Source organism: Solanum pennellii, chromosome 3 (assembly GCF_001406875.1).
Source record: "Solanum pennellii chromosome 3, SPENNV200".
Classification (NCBI taxonomy): Eukaryota; Viridiplantae; Streptophyta; class Magnoliopsida; order Solanales; family Solanaceae; genus Solanum; species Solanum pennellii.
In genome coordinates, this window is record NC_028639.1 from 2,210,121 (window position 1) to 2,234,071 (window position 23,951).

A 23,951-nucleotide genomic window follows, 5' to 3' on the forward strand; every position below is an offset into this window, starting at 1 on the left:
TTTGTTTTTTCATTGTATACTATGATAAAAAGGTTTCGTAGTTACATAAATGTTAAGATAATTTTAAACTTATAAATTTCAAAAGTTTTATTGTTACATATATAATTTGGATTTTAAAAGAAATTGTTATCTATATGATTTGACATATATGGATATTTCATTATAATCAACAGTAATTCTGAAGCTGGAAAATAAGTTAAAATCCTTATATAATTGGACAAATATGTAAAACTCATAATTACATATTACAAAGGACTGTGTTTGATATAAAGTAAACTTTTTTACAGAAGATTATAAAATATTATAAAAATATTTATCATAGTAAAATAGATTTTTTTATAGAAAATAATATTTTGAACATTTTTATCATAACAAGGTCATATAATTTAACTTTTAACAATTTAACATCAAGTTACATCATTAATATGACTGCTTTTTACTCTCAAAAACTTTGAAAATTCTATACAATGCAATGTAAAATAGTTTATATAGATTAGTAATAATATTTTTTAGGAAAATATCTTATTTTATAATGGACTTTTGTTATTGTTATCGATCAAACAACTAATACTTTCTTACTTTTTTGGAACCGTGCTAAATATTATATCATGGGAGTGTTTCTCAATTCAAATATATTGATTAATTTATGAAAGTAAAAGATCGTATATTAAATTAATAAGACTAAAAAAAAATTATAAAAATAAAAGTAATAATATAATTAATATTAATTAAATAAAAAAACAACTTATTTTTGAGTTTGAATGATGTTAGAAGTGTGTTACAGATCTATTTATTCATCTTTATATATAATATTTTTATTGAACTCTTAACTTTTATCACAAAATATACTAAAATTAGGCCATAATGAAAAGGCATATGAATGTTATACGGCTCTATAAAAGATAAAGGACAAGAAAACTTTGTTAAAGAGAGACGTGAGCACTGACGCTAGCAACACAATTGTAAAACATCACATACTGTATGTATATATTTAAAGACTTAACATCATCACCTCTATTGTCAACTCCATTAGGTACTTAATCTTTCTTAAATCATAATAAATGCCTTTATTTGGATCTCACACCATGTCAGATTGTGTTTCTCATACTATAATATCATATAATATATCGTATAGTATATACAGAAAACCGCTCCCTGTTCTCTTGGAACCGTTCAAGTTTCCAGTTTTAATTTTTTTTTTTGTCTTCTTTCATCTTTGTAAAACTGGTTATCTTTATTTGTGAATTGTGATCACTTTTATGTTGTAATAAAGGTACATTCAGTTCCTTTTTCACCTTTTTGGCTACTCTTTCCAATTATTGATTCTAAAGTTGTGGCTTATAATAAATCTTGATTATATATATATATATTTTGAAATCTTTTACAAATTAAAGTTTGAATCTTTGGTATTATAATTTTATTTCCAGGGCTTAAAGAGAGTGGTAGAAGGAGATGGAGGACATTTGGGCTGTATTTTGTGGAAAACCGTGCAGTTTTGATTGGATATCCATGACACAACCATCATCCTGTATTAATCATGCATTCATAATTTGTTCTGATGTTGCACTTTTGTTGTTATTGATATTTACAATATCATTAAAATACACCAATGTTCCTAGCTTTTCTAGGTTCTCACGTTTGCAGTTGACTTGTGCTATTTTTAATGGTTTCTTGGGGATACTGTATGTGTCCATGTTCATTTGGATGTTTGAAGAACAGTTCAAGAATACGCATAGTGCATTACCACTTCATAGGTGGTTAGTGACCTTGTTTCATGGAGTTACATGGTTATCAGTAAGTTTAACTGTAAGTCTTAGGGGAAAAAATATTTCAAGAACCCCTTTAAGGCTTTTATCAATTCTTGTTTTTGTCTTTGCTGGAATTTATGCTGGTATGTCACTTGTTGCGGTTGTTCTTGATAAAGAGGTAACGATAAAGATAGGTTTAGATGTTTTGTGCTTTGTAGGAGCATGTTTAGTGTTGTTGTGCACCTATAAGGGGCTGCAGCATGATGAAGAGATAGATCAAAATGGTCTTTATGCTCCGTTAGATGGTGGTGTCAATGGAATTAGTAAAAGTACTGATTCTGTTGTCTTAGTCACTCCTTTTGCTAAGGCTGGGTTTCTTAATGTAATGTCGTTTTGGTGGATGAATCCACTGATGAAGAAGGGGAAACAGAAAACACTTGAGGATGAAGACATACCTGAATTGCGTGAGGCTGATCGTGCTGAATCATGTTATTTAATGTTTTTGGAGCTACTGAACAAACAGAAACAAGTTGATCCCTCTTCCCAACCTTCCATTTTGAAGGCAATTGTGTTGTGCCACCGGAAGGAGCTAATTGTGTCAGGACTCTTTGCGCTACTGAAAGTAACTACTCTGTCTGCTGGTCCTCTGCTACTTAATGCATTCATTAAGGTTGCTGAAGGAGATGCTGCTTTTAAAAATGAAGGGTTTTTATTGGTTATTCTGCTTTTTATATCAAAGAACTTGGAATCCTTGTCACAAAGGCAATGGTATTTCAGGTGCAGACTTATCGGTCTGAAAGTAAGGTCTTTACTTACAGCAGCCATTTATAAGAAGCAAATAAGATTATCCAATGCTGCTAAGCTGATGCATTCTAGTGGTGAGATCATGAACTATGTAACTGTGGATGCATATCGAATTGGAGAGTTTCCTTTTTGGTTGCATCAGATGTGGACAACGAGTGTCCAGCTCAGCTTTGCACTTATCATTCTCTTTCGTGCAGTTGGACTCGCAACTATTGCATCCTTGGTAGTGATTGTATTCACTGTGTTGTGCAATACTCCGCTTGCAAAGTTGCAACATAGGTTCCAGTCCAAGCTAATGGTTGCACAAGATGATCGGCTGAAAGCTATCTCAGAGGCTCTTGTTAATATGAAAGTACTGAAACTATATGCATGGGAAACTCATTTTAAGAGTGTCATTGAAAATTTGAGGAAAGTAGAAGAGAAATGGTTATCAGCTGTTCAGTTGCGGAAGGCATATAATAGCTTCCTTTTCTGGTCATCACCTGTTTTGGTCTCTGCTGCAACATTTGGGGCTTGTTATTTTCTAGGTGTTCCACTATACGCAAGTAACGTTTTCACTTTTTTAGCAACTTTACGTCTGGTTCAGGATCCAATAAGAACCATTCCTGACGTTATTGGTGTGGTGATTCAAGCCAAGGTTTCCTTTGAAAGGATCGTCAAGTTCCTTGAGGCCCCCGAGCTGGAAAATGCAAATGTTAGGCAGAACCACAACTTTGGATGTACAGATCATGCCATTCTTATGAAATCAGCTAATCTCTCATGGGAAGAGAATCCACCTCGACCTACTCTTAGAAACATCAGTTTGGAGGTTAGACTCGGTGAGAAGATTGCTATATGTGGGGAGGTGGGCTCAGGAAAGTCAACTCTTCTGGCAGCAATTCTTGGAGAGGTTCCAAGTATCGAAGGAACTGTAAGTTGTATTCATTACTTACTGTTTTCTTTGCTACATAGGAAATGACAAGTAGTTTTTTCAAGTTTTTATCATAGGCACATTCATAATTTTACTTCACTATATGCATAGGTGTGGAAATACGTCGATATTCCTAACTGATTACAGATTCTGTGTTCTGCAGGTTAAAGTTTTTGGAACAGTTGCCTATGTCTCTCAGTCAGCATGGATTCAGACGGGGTCAATACGAGAAAATATTTTGTTTGGTTCTCCACAGGATGGCCAGAGATACCAGCAAACTTTGGAAAAATGTTCACTACTAAAAGACCTTGAGTTGCTACCATATGGTGATCTCACTGAAATAGGTGAAAGAGGAGTTAATCTTAGTGGTGGTCAAAAGCAGCGCATTCAACTTGCTCGTGCACTCTATCAGAATGCTGATATATATCTGTTGGATGATCCGTTCAGTGCTGTAGATGCCCATACTGCTAGTAGCCTATTTAATGTGAGAAATGTTATTCATATTATTGTGTTTCATGTCATTTCTTATTGTTTGCTAGCTCAAATCTGAAATGATCTTCTGCAGGAATACGTCATGGAAGCTCTCTCAGGGAAGACTGTCTTACTTGTGACCCACCAAGTTGATTTTCTTCCTGCTTTTGATATGGTTCTGGTTAGTTTTTCTTGACAAACTCTGTTGCCAATATGATTTTCTTGTCGATGTTTTATTTTTCAAAGAAGAAAAAGGAAGTAAACTCTTGAACTCTTGATATATTTTCTGTAAATGTCGCATAATTCTTTGAAGCTGAATGGTTGGCCTTACATGTGTCTACTTTTATTCACAGTTAATGTCAGATGGAGAAATTTTAAATGCAGCTCCTTATCATCAGTTATTGGCCTCAAGCAAAGAATTCCATGACTTGGTTGATGCACACAAAGAGACTGCTGGTTCAGAGAGGGTTGCAGAGGTTAATTCTTTATCAAGGCGGGAATCAAGTACAAGAGAAGTTCGTAAGACTGATACTAGTAAAACTTCTGTAGCCCCTGGAGGTGATCAGTTGATTAAGCAAGAGGAGAGAGAAGTTGGAGACACTGGATTTACGCCTTATGTTCAATATCTAAATCAGAACAAAGGGTACTTGTTCTTTGCCATTGCTATTCTCTCGCACGTAACATTTGTGATTAGTCAGATAACTCAGAACTCCTGGATGGCTGCAAATGTTGATAACCCCCACGTTAGCACTCTGAGACTGATTACAGTTTACTTGGTAATTGGAGTTGTTTCAACGCTGTTTTTGCTCTCTAGATCCCTATCAACGGTTTTCTTAGGTTTGCAATCATCAAAGTCCTTGTTCTCAGAGCTATTAAATTCTCTTTTTCGTGCTCCTATGTCATTTTATGACTCTACACCTTTGGGGAGGATAATAAGCCGGGTAAATATCTCAAACATGAACCTCTAAAAACAAGATATCATAGTGATATTATGGACCTAACCATTTTTGCTACCCCAAACATGTGGATGCAGGTCTCATCAGATTTGAGTATAGTTGATCTTGATATTCCATTTAACTTGGTTTTCACTTTTGGAGCTACCACAAACTTCTATTCAAATCTTATGGTGCTAGCTGTTGTGACTTGGCAAGTTCTGGCTATCTCCATCCCAATGGTTTATCTAGCCATTCGGTTGCAGGTTAGAGTCGGCTATTTTATTTTGCAGCACTAGTTTCTTATGTGACAGCAGTAACTGATAAACGGGACTTCAAACTTTTTCTCTTACCCTTGCCAGAAATACTACTATGCATCAGCCAAAGAGTTGATGCGGATAAATGGTACTACCAAATCATTTGTTGCTAACCATCTTGCTGAATCTATTGCTGGAGCTGTCACTATAAGGGCATTCAAAGAGGAAGATAGATTTTTCGCAAAGACTTTTGAGCTTATTGATATAAATGCCAGTCCTTTCTTCCACAATTTTGCAGCAAACGAGTGGTTGATTCAACGACTGGAAACTATTAGTGCAACTGTTCTTGCATCTTCGGCACTCTGCATGGTTTTGCTTCCTCCTGGAACTTTCAGTCCAGGTATGCCATCAACCAATATTACTCTTGAGACTACATGATCGTTTCTTAAATTTTCGCCTAAATGTGTATTATACTTCTGCAGGATTTATTGGGATGGCTTTGTCCTATGGTCTTTCCTTAAACATGTCTCTTGTTTTTTCCATTCAAAACCAGTGCACACTCGCAAATTACATAATTTCTGTAGAAAGGCTTAACCAGTATATGCACATCCCAAGTGAAGCTCCTGTGATTGTTAAAGAGAACCGTCCACCAGTTAATTGGCCAACAAGGGGTAAAGTTGAAATTCAAGATTTGCAGGTAAACTTGGTCTCACCACCCTAATTTTCTTGTATTCGCAACGTTCATCGTACTGATCAGTGTTTATCCAAAAACAGATCAGATATAGGGAAGATTCCCCGCTTGTTCTTAGGGGGATCAGTTGTACATTTGAAGGAGGCCATAAAATTGGTGTTGTTGGCCGGACTGGCAGTGGCAAGACTACACTCATTGGTGCATTATTTCGATTAGTGGAGCCAACAAGTGGAAGGATTTTGGTAGATGGAGTTGACATTTCTAAAATTGGTCTTCATGATTTAAGGTCCCGTTTTGGGATTATACCTCAAGATCCTACACTCTTCAATGGTACAGTAAGATACAACTTGGATCCCTTATGTCAACATACTGATAAGGATATATGGGAGGTACTTGGAAAGTGTCAGCTAAAAGAGCCAGTTGAGGAAAAAGAGAAGGGGCTTGACTCATTGGGTAAGTTTTTCTAAGAACGCGTCTGATTGTTTTATCCAGCTGGTGTTCTGTTAACGATGTTAGTGTCATTTCAGTTGTGGAAGATGGATCTAACTGGAGCATGGGACAACGGCAATTGTTCTGCTTGGGACGTGCTCTTTTGAGGAAAGCTAAGATTTTGGTGCTTGACGAAGCAACTGCTTCAATTGACAATGCTACTGATATGATATTGCAGAAAACTATCAGGACAGAATTTGCTAACAGTACTGTTATTACAGTAGCTCATAGGATTCCCACAGTAATGGATTGTACAATGGTTCTGGCCATTAGTGATGGTAAGAGCTGTTTATTTAGTTTTAAACGTGCATATATTAAGAGTTTTGTTTTAACTGTAATGACTTCAACTTTGGTTGTGAATACTGCAGGGAAACTAGTTGAGTATGATGAACCAATGAAACTGATGAAGCAAGAAAATTCACTTTTCGGGCAGCTTGTAAAGGAGTATTGGTCTCACTATGACTCAGCTGAATCTCATTGAAGCTAACTGTGGATTTGCAACATCTTTTTTGGCCTAACACACATTGCCCTGTGTAACTGCAACTGCTTTGGATGCCTTAACAAGGCACCATTAGGGCAGAGCTGAGCGCGATATTGACTGTTGAAGAACTAGAGTTAGCTTGTGTGAACTGTACCTTATGTGTCGGTCTTCTTGACTTTGTACCATTTTTCATTGGATGTATGCTTACAGATGTATATCTTCCAACAGTATAAATTAAGTTCTTACTCAAACCACACTTGTGGTTATATTGTCAACTGATAAGCTGTAGCATTTCTCCATCGCCATTAAGGATGAAACAAGCAACTCCATAGTCCAGAGTTGCAGTTTAACAAATAATGAAAGAAGTAAATTTCATCGCGATGGAACTAGCAATAATAGGTGATGAGATAGTTTCAAGTTCTGTGCTGTAAAGGCTCTTTCTCCTCAACTGGAGACAAATCCAACATCTTGGATTACAACCTGATCTGTACTACACCCAATATAGATTCAGTCATTTGTCAACAAATTTAAATGAGTGCCAAAAATGGAAGATTGAACAAGATTCTGCATATGATTGTCTAAAGTTGGTAGTAGAACTTCAGGGCAGCATCAGAAAACATATGTGCTGCATTACATCAACGACAATGGAAGATCTCAAAGCATTTCCCAAAAGAAAATGTTCTTTGGTTTTCTGTGACCATGCTGTTCACCGCAGACACAAGCAGGATCACTGCCTGACTTCTCTAGATATTCCTACAGGATTTAGTGGCCAGCTACCCAAGTAATAACAAGCTATAACAAGAAGGAAAGAATCACAGAATTCTGATAATATGAATAGTTTTCTAACAATAGTATGAAAACTAGTCTAAAACCCGTTCATATCAATTTTTTATACTAACGAAAAACAGCAATAGAAATGGATGAGCAACAGCCAGGTAATTTATGAAAGTAAACAATGTTTCCCATAAATCAATATGAAACATAAGCTTGATCCAACCCACAATATATCTCTACATAACCCCTTCCTAAAAAGAATTCGGATCCCACTGTATGTGTATCTATATGAGTTTTTGGGAAACTTAACTCATTAGAGTTGCTTGGAATTGAGATGGAACAGTGTTATGGCTACCTAACGTACACGCATAAAAGGTTTGTCCTTATGGACCTCCAAGTATGGCATTTTCAATATCTTCCCTGCTCAATGCATAGCTAAATCTTCTATCTACATCTTTTTCAAGATTTCCAGGTCCTCTCTTCAGATACCTGCATTAAGAAACATTAGCTTGTAACATTAGCTTGTATTAGATCAAAGTTCAAACTGGCAGTAAAATATTATTTGAATATTGCAATAAAATTACCACTACAGAGCAATCACAAATTGTTTATCAAAGAGCTTAGTATGACTGTGATCAAGTAATTATTGATTGTAGTATGACATTGTCAGGAGAACTAGAAGTAATACAATTCTTTAAAATTTCTCGAGAACTATGGTCTGCATCAAAAGAGAGCTTTCCCTCTCTAAAGGATGAAACATTTTGAAGGCCCAAACTCTTCTACAGGTAAACACATACATCCAATAATATCTATAATTACCCATGATCCATGCATTTTCAAGCCCCGACAATGGGTTTCCCAATAACCATTGCTTTCTCAAGCCTTGACAACGCTAGTCATTAAGCTGCTAACTTATTCAGTTTTACTTTTAAAAAAGAGAACACATGGACTTCTGGTGGCTTCTTTTGCATCATACCCGCAATGGAAAATATAATATCATTAAGTGCTAAGAAGTTTTCAGTAAATTAAACAAATCCTACAATAAAACCAATAGGAAAAAGCAAGATATAATAATTCAAAAGATAATATATGCATCATATGCTCATGTTCACGTCTACTATACTTTAAGCAGGTTTTTCATATCAAGCATGATCGTGTATCAAAATTTCGCTATGCATCAATTTGAATGCTGATGATTTTAATAAATAAATTGCTTAGAAGGAGAAGGAGAATCCAAACCTACAAAAAGAAAAAAGATATCAAAGTACAAAATTAAGAGAATAGTGTGCAAATTGTTCCATTGAACCTTGAGACCTCAATTTCAGAACTTGTGAATCAAGTACCAATCTGGGTATAATGCAAGTCTTTCTTTTCTAATAATGGTGGAGTCTTGGCTTAGCTTGCACGCACCTCAATTAATTCCAAGGATACCTGTTACCTCCCACCAACACAATTACCAGGTAACTCTTGGCTTGGTAGATGGGAAGAAAGCACCTAGTGTTTTTGCCATTGCTAGAATGTGAACCCGTCACCTCATGGTTCTCAACCCACTTAATTGACTACTAGGTCGCCCTTAGAAGTTTAACTTACTTAAAGGTAGAGACACTGGAAAATAGATCCAAAACCTAAAAATCAGACTTCACGATTCTGTTCATCAGCCACCAAAGAGATATACACCAGACAATTTTTTTTCATGAAATAAGATATCCACCAGACATGACTTAAGGCTGCAATCATGATATTTCCTTTCTAAGTTACAATCACACTTTTAATCAATATAGCATCAAAATAATATATTAATTCCTCTTACCAGAAGAAAGGCACAACACACAACAATAGATACAAATTAAAACTTAAATTTATGTTTCTAAACCCAGAAACATAGACAATAACCAATCAACCTCTCTAAACTGCTCTGTCATTTTCTTCGATAACAGTGGTGTACGTTTAGGTTGTGCACCTCCACAATTTTAATGGGTAGCTGCCATCATCCATCAGCTCAGGTACCGAGTAAGTTAGTGGGCATAAATATTTACTTGGAACTGAACCCTAGTCTCCCATGGTTTTCACCCACTTTGTTGGTTGTTACTCCACACCTTTGGGTGCCAAACTTCTTATCATGAACATCATGAAAACACAAAATCAAGAAAAAGGGGCATGGAACATGCTAACTACATAGGATCTTAACTTCACAAAGCTAAACATTGTTACAATAAGAACTCAGTATATGATTGTTATAGCCAGTAAAAGAATTCCCCACCTACTAGGTCCAACAAAGTTATGAAAACTTAACGTTACTGCCAAATGTAACCTTATTCTCTGTAAATTATCCTTTAACTACAGAATGCAATTCAAACAGTATAACCCGTGTACAGATTTTTCTTGACACTAATCAATCAAACAAACGCTTCTTGGTTAAACCAAATCTATGCAGGCTTAACCACTTCGATCTCCAATTATAATCATATAAACTGACCCCATCTAATAAGACCCAAAACCTATCAATAAGTGGTGCCTTTTCAAGTTAACCTCAATCCTGAATTTCACCATAATCTATTTCTTGTCACAGTAGTCCAAAAATCATAAAACATCAGTATCAATTACTGAATTAACTAAACCTTAATGAACCTCCATTAGCATTCATCTCCAATTCAGGGCAGAGCTAGGGAACCAGAAGGGGTTCATCCGAACTAACACAGGGTTACAATTATTTTGCATGTATATATAATAGATATTGAACTACCGGTTACCCCGCATACCCGTGAACAAGCACATGCGAAGAGCAGCTAAATATAACCAAACAGACATACTATAAATATGATCGTAATCATAAATGTTCATGAAAATGGCACTAGCAATAAATTAAGACTAACCTTATATGAAGTTCAGTGATATCCAGTGACAATTGAGCCTGCCAATCTGGGTTTTCGACAAACCAAAGAGCTCTATCATCTCTACTCTGATAAAACCCCAAACTCCTCAACCAGGCTTCTATACAGGGCAAACTATGAGAGTACAAAGGCTTTGTCTTATCGGGTAGTTTCTGAAGCCATTCATCCATCGTCTGAGAAACTTCTGCCTCTTCGGAAGAATTGGTACATGCCACCGGTTTCCTTGACGAAGAAGTAAGAGGATTGGGGCATGAACGGAATTTGGGTAAAAGTAAAGGAGTTGGAAGAAAGAATCTTGAAATAGTAGAAGGTGGCGGAGAAGCTATAGAGTATAATGATCTAAAAAATGTGGCCGAAATTGTCGACATTTGTATTCTGGTGTTCCAGTGCTCTGCTTCGGATTTGGTGTTTTCCTTTCAGAGCCCCAACAACGATCCCGAAGAAGAAGATAGGATATCAACGACGTCGTATATTTGCTTTTCACCCTGAACTCGACCATCTAATATTTTATAAGTTACATTTCGATAAAAAATTTCACAAAAAATAATTAAGAACATCCCTAACCAAATTTCAATGACTCTTTAATCTAGAGGTCTCACGTTTAAAATTTTTTATTATAATGTTTTGTGTGATTTTTATTATTTTAGATTAAAATAGTAATTTAATTTTAACAGCGCCTTCGCTTTAAAAAAATTTCGCTCATTTGGTCTGCGCGGTCAAATCGGCTCTCCTGCCTGTGTATCCCATGCCTGGTGCCGTTTGCAAGCTTACCAACCAATAGCTACAATACCACATTCCACCAGTCATATTGATTTGATTAGCTTACTGTTTGCGAGAAATTTCACGTACGGAAATTCACGCTTGGGTGGCGGCTCAAGATGAGCCTCATGAAAACCTTATATTCCCTTAGGAGGTTCTACCATATTATAAAATAAGTTAATTTTTCATTTAAATTATTTTAAATTTTACTATTTAACTCGAAAAAAGATTTATTCTTGAAATTCAAGATAATTTCGTATCAAATTGAAGAAATTAAGAATTTAAGAGTTTTTCTATATCTTTATGTGTTTTTGAAGAGGAAGAAACAACAAAATAAATATATTTGATCAAAATTTTAATCAAAAAATGTTAAAAGTTATTTGAAGTCTTGTTAATATAAATATGATTTTATGAAATTAAAACTAACAAAAAATAACATGAACAAATCTTTTTTCAAACAACTAATCCAGTAAGTAAGCCAAGCTTGAATGACATAAATAAATCTGATTGCTTAATACTACATTTGAATTCTTTTTCCTTTAATAAATATGAATAACTTACTTCAAACTGCTAGCAAACCACCTTAATAATTTAGGTGCACATTAAATAAATAAATTCGACTTTAAGTTATTCAATCATTATCCATATCCAATTTTAACGGATAGAATTACTCATAAGAAGAGATGGCGTGGCCGTCGTATCACATGCCTATCAGCACCCATCACGTGCTTAAGATTCTTCCGGTTCATTTTAGCAATCATCTTTTTCTTTTCATTTTGAAATCAAAATATTTCCCGCTGCTTCCGTTTCCCGCCACAACAGTCTCTACCAAATTCCTAAATTTCACTCAATCACTTACCGCGCATGTTGGAATACCTCTCTATGCAATCAAAGATTCGTCAGGGCATGTTGGATTACTCTCTCTGCTATCAAAGATCCGGCGGAGAGGCACCGGCGGTGGAGTCAGAACAACTTTCCGGCATGTATTGAAATCCACCAGATAATTAGAACTGTCGCAACCAGTCATACGCACACACGGCGCAGGTTAGTGCTCTGCTCGTATCTGCAAGCTATGGCGGAACCTATAGACTACTCGAGAACTCAAAGGATTGTGCTCCTCATAGATCTAAATCCACTTCTCATTCTTACAAACCCTACACACTACCTCAACTCCATTCTCGCTACCTCCACGCGCCTCCTCAATTTCCCATCTCTCTGCAACTCGCTTTTTGCTTTTAATTTTTTCTTTTCTTCGCTTTCCCCTCTCCGCTCCTCCTCCGCAATACACAGCCTCTTTCCGAACCTCTCTTCCGGTTTCAACCACCAGTCTCAAACCCTAGAATCAATTACCGAAACCCTAAGTTCCTTTGCGCTGCCAGTTGAATTGGAAGTGAATTGTTCTAAGGCTTGTCACACTGCATGTTATTTGCTTCAGCTAGTACATGATTACGTTTGGGAGTCTGAAATGGAGAGTACTCCAGGTAAGATGACTAGTGAGATTCCAAAGGCATCTCAGAATTTGATTGTTTTATTTTCGCCTATTTCCAGATCGTTGATTGATCTAGCTCAGTATGTACATGTGGATGTGAATTCTGAGATTTTAAAGGATTTTGAAGGTTTTAATTTCAAATTCAGTGAGATTTTTGGTACTGTGAGGAATGCTTTTGATAATAGAAATATTCATTTTAGTTGGATCGACGTGAGAGATGAAAATAATGATGGAAAGGTTGAATTTGTTGATGAAGGTGAATGGTCATCCATGTTGGAGAATGGAATTAGGCATTTTGGTTGGGGGATTAGTTCAACTGATTCCATTGTTTTAGGTTCTGCTCTGATTCCCTTTGGCTTGATATATCCTGAAATTGGGATGTCTTTTGATTTTCTAAAAAGCAATGCATTTGACAGAGGTTCTGCACAGCTCAATCTTGAGATCCTTGATGTCAATGGAAAGCCTTTGGAATGCAAGTTATGTGATCTTGAATTGCTCAATATCACAACGTTGCCTAAGCTTAGATCTGAAGATATTCTGAATACACTAGGACTTGGAGACAAGCAAAATGAAGGGTGTGATCGAGAAGAAACATTTTGGTCTTGTCTTGGTAAAAGCTCGTTTAATATGCATCTCAAGGCTGTACAGAAGTGCAATGTAGGAGAAAGGATTGAAGGATGCTCATCTAGTTATGTTCTAGTGCAGCAGTCTGCCAGATGCAAAACTAACTATCGTAATGATACTTGTGTTGATGGAGTCCTTGATGTACTATCTGGAGGAAAGGGTCAGCATTCCCAAGGAAATTCCACAGTCCTGTGGCAAATTCTTCTCAGTTTCTTATATGAAGAAAGCTATTGGGTTTCAGTAACTGTATCAAATAGCAATGGAAGTACAATCACAGGTGTTCTCAGGCCTTTGACAGCGCAATTGGCTCTTCTTTCAAGAATAGAAGGTGGTCATAACTACGGCTCAATTTTAAAGCAGATGAATGACATGACCTGTGGCAGCTCTAATGAAATCAATGTCTCACTAGGGAATGGGAAAAGAAAAAAGGACAAGAAGTGTTCAACAAAGAATCTGACTTGGAGATCATTCCTCAAGGAAGCATTTGAGTGTAATGATTTTGAGCTGGTAGATATTTGTTTTGCCAGAAAAATTGAGAAATCAAAGAAGCTGAAGTTCTTGAAGTGCTGGATGAAACAAATCAAGAAGTCCAGCACCTGCTTGCTAACGGCTGCAGATTCACATAAAAGACAGCCGCAACAGCCATTCTCTACACAGTTTCCCTCAGATTCAAACCTCATGCTGGAGGGAGATGCACATCTTGTATGCTCAGAAACTGCAGAAGCCTTCTTCAGTAATCTACCAAAGAAAATCCAGCATGGTCTACAATCTGGAAGAGACTTGCAAACTTTAGCAGCACGACTATTGAAGTCATCGATACGCGCATTATCCCAAAAGTATGAGATAGATGATAATGTAGGAGGTGAATCCCAAATTCCAAATAAAAATGATTCATGTTGCAAGACTATCCTACCTGAACTTATGAAGATCCTACTAAGAAAGCCCAAAGAAATGAAAGAGAAGCTGAAGCACGATGATCCCTCTGAAGTATCTGATTTCAGTCCAACCTCAGAAAATACTGTTCGAGAGTATCCTTCCTTTAGTTTCATCCTGCTTTTGTTTATAAATTATTACATATTGAATTCAGCTTTATGAAGTAAATGAATTGATGTTGTACTTAAAGTGCATTTATCCTTAACTTTCACAAGATTTGAAATGCAGATATTGCTTCGGATGGAAATCCTTGGGTCAACCTTTTCTGAGAGTATTAAAGAGTCCTCCAAGCAGAAGCTGGTTAAAGAGATCTGTTCCTTTCTAGAGATTATTCAATATCTTGTCGAAGGAGGGATTCATGGTGATCTTAGCCTATATGATTATGTTGAACGCACTATTCGATTAAGGTAAATGTTTTGCTTTGAAACTAAAGAGCTCATTCTTGCCCTATACCTATGTAATCTGATTCATGCCTTACAACAAGTTTTAAATCCCTTTTTGGTTTTTTTTTTTTTTTTTTATAAAGATAGTATTCAGCATGATAAATAGGTCTTCTGTCTTCCAATCCTTCTATTTCACCAACAACAATTATTTTGCTTCCATGTTTTATCCGTCCTACTTCACTATATATTGCTGCCTCTAGCGTATCCTCCTTGCACAAGTTTCCTCATCTTCTTTCCTTGTCAAGATACACTAATTATATTCTTACTGACATAGACAAGAATAGGATAATTATTTAAGATTAGACCTACCATATCTCTATAGACCATCAAGGATTATTTGGATTTCATCATCATAGAATCCACTTCATTAGTTTTCTGTTTCATGACATTTTTCTTCTTTTAAAACTTTGGTTCTCAAAGAAACTTCATGCACCGACTTAGGGATTTTTGGCATGTATGGTTTTGAGGCCATATTATTGTCATTTTTCTACTAGATAATCATTTCATTTACTATAAAACTAAGTTCTGTTATGTTGAATTTCTCAGAGAACTCCATTACCTTCACTACTTCTGTTAATGAATTACAAGCATACAGGTTTCAATCTCTGTGTCATCAGAGTTGAAAGCAATCACTCTGTTATTTTAAGTAGAATTAGCTCTGGTTTGCTCCTCATAGATGAGAAAATTCATGCTCTACCATAGTACTGTTATCTGGGACCTAATCTGGAAATCCAACATGATTCAGGTACCATAACATTATCGCAGATGTTGTCAATAGAATTTACGCAGAAATGGATCTACTTCCATTTGGTGTTGAAGATGAAAAGCAGGCTCTTCTGTTCAATAGTGAGGACAGTAATCAGTCCTGGAGGGAGAAGCAAGAGAGGTATGAAACGGCTGAAGTCAACAACATGCGATTATCAGTCTCAGCAGAGGATGAGTTCTGCCAACCACCAGAAAACATCGATGGGAGCTCCCAAGCTATAACAGGAGAGGAACATGCCCGCAAGTTAAGTGAAGCTCGTGATCGGAGAGAGAAGGCTCGACGATTTGGATCATTCACAAGGATGCCAGACCTACAAAGAGTTTGGGCCCCAAAGCAGCTTAAGTCTGTTAAAATAAAGTGTGAAGATCAGAAGGAACTGAAAAGAAAAGAGCGGAAAAAAGGTAGACACAGCGTTGTATATGAAACACCAATGAGTGGAAAGAAATGGTCATCCTCTCAAAGTGATGAAAAGCTAGAACGGAGTTCTACTTCTGTTTCCAAGGCTCTCTTTCAGGATTGGTGATGACAAGCTGCACCATACTCACTGAAAGAATACTGTTGTAGCAATTGAAACATGCTATCTCTAATTAGAATGAAGAGCAAAGCATGCTATTTTACTCTAATGAGTTACTTTTTAGATCAAGTACAAAATGATGTATGTGAAGAGAATTTACTTCGATGAAAATGATGGCTTTCCGAATATGTCATCAACGTTTAATAAATATTGCATTTTTTTAAATTAATTAACTATAAAAATAATTGTTAGTTGAAAACATTTTAAACTTAACGTAAATTATTAGTTTCATTCCCAAATTATTAAGAATTTTAAAAATACTCTTCTATTTGACTTACTAAACATACAGCCTGTACATTGTTGTTGGGAGCTTAGAAACACTTGTTTCGAGGGAAAAAAAAGTACTTTTTTGGGTAAAATTAGGTGTTTGCCAAATCTGTAAAACTGTTTTAAATGAAAGCAGAAGAATCAGTTTTTCTGTTGTTGTGAAGAATAAAAAAAAATTTATTTCGTAAAAAAAACAATTTTTTTCAAGACTAAATTATAATTTTTTAAATTTTTTTAATCTTATTAATTAATTAACATATCTCAGAAATTTGATTAAGTTTCATTTAATAATTTTTATTTTTATTTAATAAATTATATATATTATTTTATGTTTATGTATTATTATTTTATTTATTATTTTGCAGAATTAGAAAAAAAATAAAAAGGTAACAACCATATTTTTGTAAGATTAGAACAAAAGAAAAAAATAACATTAAAGATTTCACCCTTCGAAATAAGCAGTTTTGTGTTTGGATAAAAGTGCTGAAGTTGCTATGCCAAACGTGAAAAGGGAAAAATGGAAGAAAGAGATGTTAGGGTTATGTTGTAATTTGGAGATTGTATAAAAATATTAAGGGCAAAAAGATAAAAATGTGGTCAACTTAAAACAGCTTATAAGCTAAAAAAAAAAAGCACCCCTACCCCAGCTTTTAACTTTTGGCTTAAAATAATTTTTTTTTAACTTAAAATAAGCTATTTTGAGTATTGCCAAACAGCTGAATAAGTCAAAAATCAGCTTTTAAGTCAGTTTGACCAGCTTTTAAGCTGAGCCAAACAGGCTCTAAGTTTAAACTTAAAAGTCATTTTATGTTGACCAAGTATATTACTTTTTTGCCCTTAATTCTTTTATTATTATTATTAGTATTAATATTATTTTATTACTTTTATTATTATTGTTATTTTTATTATTATTATTTATTATTTTATTATTATTATTAAATAATAATAATAATAATAATTATTATTATTACTTTTATTTTTATTTTTATTTAATTATTATTATAAGAATCTAATAAAAAAGATTACTTAAGTCGAAAAACTAAAATAAGAAACCCGTGAAATTTTTACGTCCATCATATTGAGTGAAAAACAAAAAGATTATAAGATTGTATTCTATGTGTTTCAATAAAAAGGGAAAGGCAGCAATTAAAGAGCATAAAAACGTTTAAAAAATAAAAGAGCGGCTGAAAAAACAGATGCAGATTTTTTTGGTAAAAAGAAGTAGTAATATGGGTTTTCTTTAATATTTTATTTTAATATAGCAGTTAAATAAGGCATCATGATGATGTTTATATATTAAATTATATTTAATTTAAATAAATTTAAAGAATGATTAAGGAAGGTTGAGAAAATATAGTAATCCTAACTCAATTAGAATTTATTTATGATTAAGGAAAGTTGAGAAAATATAGTAATCCTAACTTAATTAGAATTTATTATTTGATATGATTTTCCTAGTTTATATTGGAATAGGTTATTTTTCTTTTTTAGTGTATGCTTATAAGTATAGTTCTCCTGCAACGTATTTTCATGTGCAGCTTCTTTAGAGATTTCTTCAATATAATCATAGTTCACTGAGATTCGATTCTATTCTATTCAATGGCTTCAAAGCTTCCTAGAGCTACACGGGTGAAGAACAAAACCCCAGCCCCAATCCAAATCACGGCTGAGCAGATCCTCCGGGAAGCTAGAGAACGTCAAGAGGCAGAAATCAGACCGCCCAAACAGAAAATCACTGACCAAACTGAAGTAGACGATTACCGCCTTCGCAAGCGAAAGGAATTTGAATCCTTAATCAGCCGTGTAGGCTGGAACAAGAGTGTGTGGGTGAAATATGCTGAATGGGAAGAATCACAAAAGGACTTGAAGCGTGCACGTTCTATCTGGGAACGTGCGCTTGGAATTGATGCACTTAACCGTGACCATACCATCTGGTTGAAGTACGTCCATATGGAGATGAAGAATAAGTTTGTTAATCATGCTCGTAATCTATGGGATCGAGCTGTTATCCGTTTGCCTAGGGTTGATCAGTTGTGGTACAAGTATATTCATATGGAAGAGATGATCGGCAATGTAGCTGGCGCAAGAGGTATTTTTGAGAGGTGGATGGAATGGATGCCGGACCAGCAAGGCTGGTTCTCTTACATTAAGTTTGAGTTGAGGTATAATGAAATAGAGAGGGCAAGAGAAATTTTCGAGAGATTCGTGCAGTGTCATCCCAAAGTTAGTGCTTGGATTAGGTTTGCAAAATTTGAGATGAAGAATGAGGAGATTGGGAGGGCAAGGAATTGTTATGAGAGGGCTGTGGATAAGTTTGCAGATGATGACGAGGAAGCTGAGCAGTTGTTTGTGGCATTTGCAGAGTTCGAGGACAAGTGTAGGGAGACGGACAGGGCAAGGTGCATATATAAATTTGCACTTGATCACATACCAAAAGGGCGAGCTGAGGATTTGTACAGCAAGTTTCTGGCATTTGAAAAGCAGTATGGTGATAAGGAAGGTATTGAGGATGCTATAGTTGGAAAAAGGAGGTTTCAATATGAGGATCAAGTAAAGGAGAATCCACGTAACTATGATACGTGGTTTGATTATATTCGTCTAGAAGAGAGCGTTGGAAATAAAGAGAGGATTAGAGAGGTTTATGAGAGAGCCATCGCTAATGTTCCTCCTGCTGAAGAGAAGCGGTATTGGCAGCGATACATTTACTTATGGATTAATTATGCATTATATGAAGAGCTTGATGCACAAGACATGGAAAGGACCAGACATGTCTACAGGGAGTGTGTTAAGCTGATTCCGCATCACAAGTTCTCATTTGCAAAGATTTGGTTGTTGGCTGCCCAGTTTGAGATTCGGCAGTTAAGACTCAAGGAGGCGCGGCTATTACTTGGAGAAGCAATTGGAAGGGCTCCTAAAGACAAGATATTTAAGAAGTACATTGAGATAGAGCTGCATTTTGGGAACATAGACCGTTGCAGAAAGCTTTATGAGAAGTACTTAGAATGTTCACCTGAAAATTGCTATGCTTGGAGCAAATTCGCTGAGTTAGAGAAGTCCTTGTATGAAACAGAGAGAGCCAGAGCTGTTTTTGAGCTTGCAATTGACCAACCTGCACTGGATTTTCCCGAGTTACTATGGAAGGCTTACATCGACTTTGAGATCTCTGAGGGTGAATTTGAAAAAACAAGAGCACTATATGAAAGACTTCTTAACCGCACAAAACATGTAAAGGTGTGGTTAAGTTACGCTAAGTTTGAGGCTTCAGCTATGAGTTCAGATATCAATCAGAAAAAGAAGTGCTTGCAACATACCAGAGATGTGTTTGAGAGGGCCGTTTCTTACCTGATAAATTCGGCACCTGAACTGAAGGAAGAAAGAGTAATACTTCTCGAAGAATGGATATATATGGAAAACAGTTTTGGTGAGCTTGGTGATGCCAATATAGTCCGTGCCAAACTACCAAAGAAACTGAAGAAGAGAAGACAAATAGAGACGGAGGATGGTCCAGCAGCATACGAGGAGTATATAGACTATCTTTTTCCTGAGCAGACTACTAATAATATGAAACTCTTGGAGTCTGCTTATAAATGGAAGAAGCAGCGAGTTGCATCCAAGGATTAGCCAGACTCTGTGTTTGCTTACCTTGTATATAGATTTTTTTACTGTCTTCTGATAGCTCCCACAACTCTAGTTTTGATGGAGGCCTAAAATTTAGTTTTGCTCAATTCGACATCACCTTTTCTTGGCAGTTTATAACGAATAATATAATTGAGGAAAGGGCAAATTTACAATTTCTAGAATAAAAGATGACTGACCTGGTATTCTATCAAATATTATGTCTAAACGGTATGTGCAAATTAATACTTAATTCTTTGTTATTTATCTCCTATTATCTTAATCACGTCTACTTATAATCAATTTAGCATAAACAAACTTATTGTTTGGTTATCTCAATCTGCTTTCCTTGAGCCATGTTAACAAACTCAACTGCACCGATAAACAATCATGTTGTGCATGCAGTTTTTGAAAGGCGTTTAAAAGAAAATATATTTGCAAACTTGAAATTGAAAAGGTATCATCCATGATGTTGCATAAAATATCCTCTTCTTTCTTACATGCATCTCTAAATTATATTCATCCAGAATATCCTCCTCAAGTACTAAACTCCGTGTTTGTCCAACTTCTCATAAGATTTCAGAAAAACCTGAGACAGATTTAAATTTTAGTTAATGTTAAGGTACTCATGAATCTTTTAGAGAGTTTAGTGACATTATATAAAAGATTCTTTTACACCGTCAGATCACTTAGATGATAACTACTACAGGTACCTGATCATTAGATGATGGAGAGCTGCCTGAAAATCTGCTTGGAGAATTTGTACTATTTAAGTGTGCAGGGGATAGTTTTGGGGCAATATACGGTGACTGCACGTATGGTGAAACAGGTGACCGTAACATAGGACTTTGATGAGCGCTTGAATGTATTGGAGACGCTATTGGACTTTGCCACTTTGGTTTATAATTAGTAGCCCCTGTTGCCACTGCTCCTGGAGATCGTCTAGGTGAAAATATCATCGATGGAGGAATGTTGATCCTAATTCTGGACACAAAAATAGCAAATGTGTATTGTTCAATATGTAATCATGACATTCTTGATTAAGATAAATGTAAAAACAGATATTGCTAACATACTTGTTATGAACATCAACATAGTCATCTGTCTCGTCGTATATTGGTTCCTTCAGGAGAAAAAATTGAGAGTTATTGCATACAAATCAGTAATTGACTATCAGTTGAGAAAAAACATAAAATAAACTTACGTAACAAACATGGATTTTTAATTTTACCTGCAGAAGTTGTTCAAGGACATCTTCCATTGTAATGATACCAATTGCTTCTTCTCCTAAAATTAAAGATCATTCCAATATATCACTAATTAATTTTACCTGCAGAAGTTGTCGGACTACACTGGGTATGTTGTAACATGAAATAAGTAATTAAGTTCGTTGTACTAATATGTATAATGTACCCTTTTCAAATGCATGAAGCTGTTGAATTGGACTGGCCGGAAGGATATTTATCTTGATTATATCGTGTTTAGCAGTGGCATTTTCCGCAGTTTCCTTAGTGATCCTTCTACTCTTTACCACTACAGCCATATGGCTGTGCCCTTTCTCAAACTGATTAAGAAGATCATATAATGGTAACGAATCTGGGACTCTGCAGGAGATCAAATAAAGATTGTCAACTTTCCGTTTCACTGTGGACTGACTTTTATTTTAACTATTTTCGGGTTGAATTCTCAAGTGACTTTCTGAGATAATAACTACTAGTTAATTGACCATATGAGAAATCAGCTCGAGTATTTTATTGAAAAAGAGTATCAAATAATACAAGAAGTAAACAGTATCGTACTTTGGTATACTCCTTATAGTGAGATCTTTGATTGGCACCTCATCTTCAGGACGACATTTTATCAAATTCTTCACCTAGAGGTTGTAAGAATGGTAAAGAAATTGAAGAAAAGTTAAATATGCAATGAAAATGTTGCAGAGTGATAACTGAAGTACTAGTAAAGTTTCTGGGGAAAAAAAAACTTACCAAGATTAGGCCTACAATATTTGTTGGACTACTAGAGTATACAGGTACGCGACTATGGCCTTTGCTTATTATCAGATTTATCATCTCACTGAGAATCATCAAACATTATTCGGGTTATTATTATACATATAAACATGATCTGCTAATTGAAGCTAGCTAGGCAAAATTTGCGGAGTTAGTAGTATACTCGGTAAGTTTAGAATGAAGATCAAGGGAAAAAACTCTGGACATGGGAGTCATTGCATCTTTAACCGATTTCTGAGCTAGGTCCAATGCTCCAGCAATTATGGTTGTTTCATCGTGGCTCAACTCCCCGCCTTTCCCTGCCTGTAATCAAGAGGCGAATCCAGGATTTAGAAGTATTGATCTTATTATATGCGTACATAATTGAACCGAAAGCATTGGATAAATAACTTTTCTTAGATAAGCCTCAGACTGCTAACCAATTTGTGATTCAGAGCTGGTCTAGTCTTGGAACCTAAAATCAAGAGAATTTAAGGTACAAAATACTAACCTCATTACCATGCATATTCACCAAAGTTTTCAGCTCCGCACGGCGTAGAAGTGCAGAGTGCCCTTTCCCCAAGAGTAAATCCAACAACTGATCAGACCAAGTGAACAAATAAACAACTTTTACATACATTGACTGTATAATGGAAGTTTTACATAGTCATATGAAATAGAAACTACAAGCAACTGTCTATTGGAGTAAATGGAATCAAATAAGTTAGAAAATAAGGCATGTTATTTGCTACAACAGGTCAAAATTAACTTGTAAAATCTTTTTATTTCTCTATACCTTACTGATGGGGTAAGATAAAGGGAAGACAACTATGACGAGCAAACGAACCAAAGGTGCCAATCTTGCACCAATGCTCAGTCCATAGCGCGAACATATGGACTGAGGAATAATCTGTGGGAGGCAAAAATATTGAAGTTTAATTGTTAGTAGTTATTTAAAGGCTCAATCTTATACCTAAACCAACATAAATTCATGAGAAATAACCTCTCCAAAGGCTAGTATGAGGGTGACTGATATTAATATAGCACCCCATGCAGGAAGTAAAGCATCAAGGAATATTGGAAGAGCCTGTTTCATGAAAATAATATAAAACATTAATCAGCTCGAAAAATGGTACTCTAAAAATCATTCACGAATCCAAAATTTAGACGTTGTAGGGTCTGAATCCATAGTTGGACCCGCGGTTAGTAACATACCTCCATAGCCATGGCGTTACATATTAGAAGGGTGCACAAGAGCAAGTGCTGATTCTTAACAATGGGCAAAATTTTCTCTGTGATCAGTTAGAAACAGAGTAATTAGAACTCAAAAGTGGCATCACATCACTCACTCACTAAATTGACTTATTAGAAACGTTTCTGACTAACTTTTAATTGGACAATCGCGTCTTTTTTAAGTAAGGACTAGCAAGTAAAATATATTAATAAATCAAAACAAGGACTACCCGCGTTTTTTCGATCATTTGGCTGACCAGCCTTAATAAGAACCTCAAGATCCATAAGGCTAAGAGACATGAGTCCTAGTGTTAATCCAGACATAAGTCCAGCAAAACACACAAGTGACACACAAATAATTAAGTATACCCAAAACATAGTTTCACAACATGGCACATCATTTGCAGCCATTTTTGTGTTAATTTGACAACTTTTTTTTTCAATGTTTTTAACGTACAAAAAAATGGAATTTGGAACAGAACTACTACAATTTATATAATGAGGAAATGATGGATAAGTTAAATTTTTTTTTATAAAAAATGTTGGGATGGATTAATTAATAATAGTTGTGCAATTTTAAAATCTAATCATCTGAGATTTATATACGTGGCATTCACCCTTACCATGTAAAATGATTATTTAATGATCTACTAACATTCCTTAATTGAACAAATTTGGTTAAACAACCCCACTTAAGATTTCTTAATGACTATTTGTGCTCTTTGTTATGTACCATTAAGTGCCTTAAAACTTAATTAACATAACATAAGATATCGACCCCATGTCACATCGAATCAAAGAACTTGCTAGTG

The 23,951-nt window shown here is 35.5% G+C and overlaps 5 protein-coding genes across 6 annotated transcripts; 3 read left to right on the plus strand and 2 right to left on the minus strand.

The window, feature by feature from the left end:
- Positions 1-947: 947 nt before the first annotated feature.
- LOC107014434 (ABC transporter C family member 10-like) lies at positions 948-7,065 on the plus strand. 2 transcript variants are annotated; one of them, XM_015214343.2, is made up of 11 exons: positions 948-1,033; positions 1,428-3,462; positions 3,626-3,946; positions 4,028-4,114; positions 4,287-4,874; positions 4,967-5,131; positions 5,228-5,522; positions 5,605-5,819; positions 5,897-6,266; positions 6,341-6,580; positions 6,671-7,065. In XM_015214343.2, the coding sequence occupies exons 2-11, from the start codon at positions 1,453-1,455 to the stop codon at positions 6,781-6,783; spliced, it is 4,404 nt and encodes a 1,467-aa protein (XP_015069829.1). In that variant the 5' UTR covers positions 948-1,033; positions 1,428-1,452; the 3' UTR covers positions 6,784-7,065. The 2 variants fall into 2 exon arrangements, with proteins under 2 accessions (XP_015069829.1, XP_015069827.1); XM_015214341.2 differs by lacking the exon at positions 948-1,033 and adding an exon at positions 1,040-1,273.
- Positions 7,066-7,658: 593 nt separating this feature from the next.
- Positions 7,659-10,937, minus strand: LOC107014436. The gene is made up of 2 exons (XM_015214344.2): positions 10,431-10,937; positions 7,659-8,046 (listed from the first exon to the last, which is right to left on the minus strand). Exons 1-2 carry the CDS (start codon positions 10,814-10,816, stop codon positions 7,941-7,943), a joined length of 492 nt encoding a protein of 163 aa, XP_015069830.1. The 5' UTR covers positions 10,817-10,937; the 3' UTR covers positions 7,659-7,940.
- Positions 10,938-11,980: 1,043 nt separating this feature from the next.
- Positions 11,981-16,205, plus strand: LOC107012313. The gene is made up of 3 exons (XM_015212119.2): positions 11,981-14,348; positions 14,469-14,660; positions 15,442-16,205. Exons 1-3 carry the CDS (start codon positions 12,280-12,282, stop codon positions 15,983-15,985), a joined length of 2,805 nt encoding a protein of 934 aa, XP_015067605.1. The 5' UTR covers positions 11,981-12,279; the 3' UTR covers positions 15,986-16,205.
- Positions 16,206-17,773: 1,568 nt separating this feature from the next.
- LOC107012936 (crooked neck-like protein 1) lies at positions 17,774-20,185 on the plus strand. Its single transcript, XM_015212909.2, has one exon. The coding sequence runs from the start codon at positions 17,903-17,905 to the stop codon at positions 19,922-19,924; it is 2,022 nt and encodes a 673-aa protein (XP_015068395.1). The 5' UTR covers positions 17,774-17,902; the 3' UTR covers positions 19,925-20,185.
- A 23-nt stretch (positions 20,186-20,208) lies between these two features.
- LOC107012937 (DUF21 domain-containing protein At5g52790-like) lies at positions 20,209-23,577 on the minus strand. The gene is made up of 13 exons (XM_015212910.2): positions 23,370-23,577; positions 23,122-23,198; positions 22,910-22,993; positions 22,703-22,816; positions 22,418-22,504; positions 22,091-22,230; positions 21,904-21,991; positions 21,718-21,791; positions 21,332-21,522; positions 21,150-21,205; positions 20,995-21,041; positions 20,632-20,902; positions 20,209-20,507 (listed from the first exon to the last, which is right to left on the minus strand). Exons 1-13 carry the CDS (start codon positions 23,548-23,550, stop codon positions 20,463-20,465), a joined length of 1,455 nt encoding a protein of 484 aa, XP_015068396.1. The 5' UTR covers positions 23,551-23,577; the 3' UTR covers positions 20,209-20,462.
- Positions 23,578-23,951: the final 374 nt, after the last annotated feature.

Coding starts and splice junctions, on each gene's coding strand:
- LOC107014436 (XM_015214344.2), bottom strand. CDS start 10,816: ATGTCGACAATTTCGGCCACATTTTTTAGATCATTATACTCTATAGCT. Junction 8,047..10,430: donor ATCACTGAACTTCATATAAG/GTTAGTCTTAAT, acceptor TTCTTAATGCAG/GTATCTGAAGAGAGGACCTG.
- LOC107012936 (XM_015212909.2), top strand. CDS start 17,903: ATGGCTTCAAAGCTTCCTAGAGCTACACGGGTGAAGAACAAAACCCCA.
- LOC107012313 (XM_015212119.2), top strand. CDS start 12,280: ATGGCGGAACCTATAGACTACTCGAGAACTCAAAGGATTGTGCTCCTC. Junction 14,349..14,468: donor TCAGAAAATACTGTTCGAGA/GTATCCTTCCTT, acceptor AACTTTCACAAG/ATTTGAAATGCAGATATTGC. Junction 14,661..15,441: donor GAACGCACTATTCGATTAAG/GTAAATGTTTTG, acceptor AACATGATTCAG/GTACCATAACATTATCGCAG.
- LOC107012937 (XM_015212910.2), bottom strand. CDS start 23,550: ATGGCTGCAAATGATGTGCCATGTTGTGAAACTATGTTTTGGGTATAC. Junction 22,231..22,417: donor TGAATATGCATGGTAATGAG/GTTAGTATTTTG, acceptor TCTTGATTACAG/GCAGGGAAAGGCGGGGAGTT. Junction 20,508..20,631: donor CTCCATCATCTAATGATCAG/GTACCTGTAGTA, acceptor AATCTGTCTCAG/GTTTTTCTGAAATCTTATGA.
- LOC107014434 (XM_015214343.2), top strand. CDS start 1,453: ATGGAGGACATTTGGGCTGTATTTTGTGGAAAACCGTGCAGTTTTGAT. Junction 5,132..5,227: donor ATCTAGCCATTCGGTTGCAG/GTTAGAGTCGGC, acceptor TACCCTTGCCAG/AAATACTACTATGCATCAGC. Junction 5,820..5,896: donor TTGAAATTCAAGATTTGCAG/GTAAACTTGGTC, acceptor ATCCAAAAACAG/ATCAGATATAGGGAAGATTC.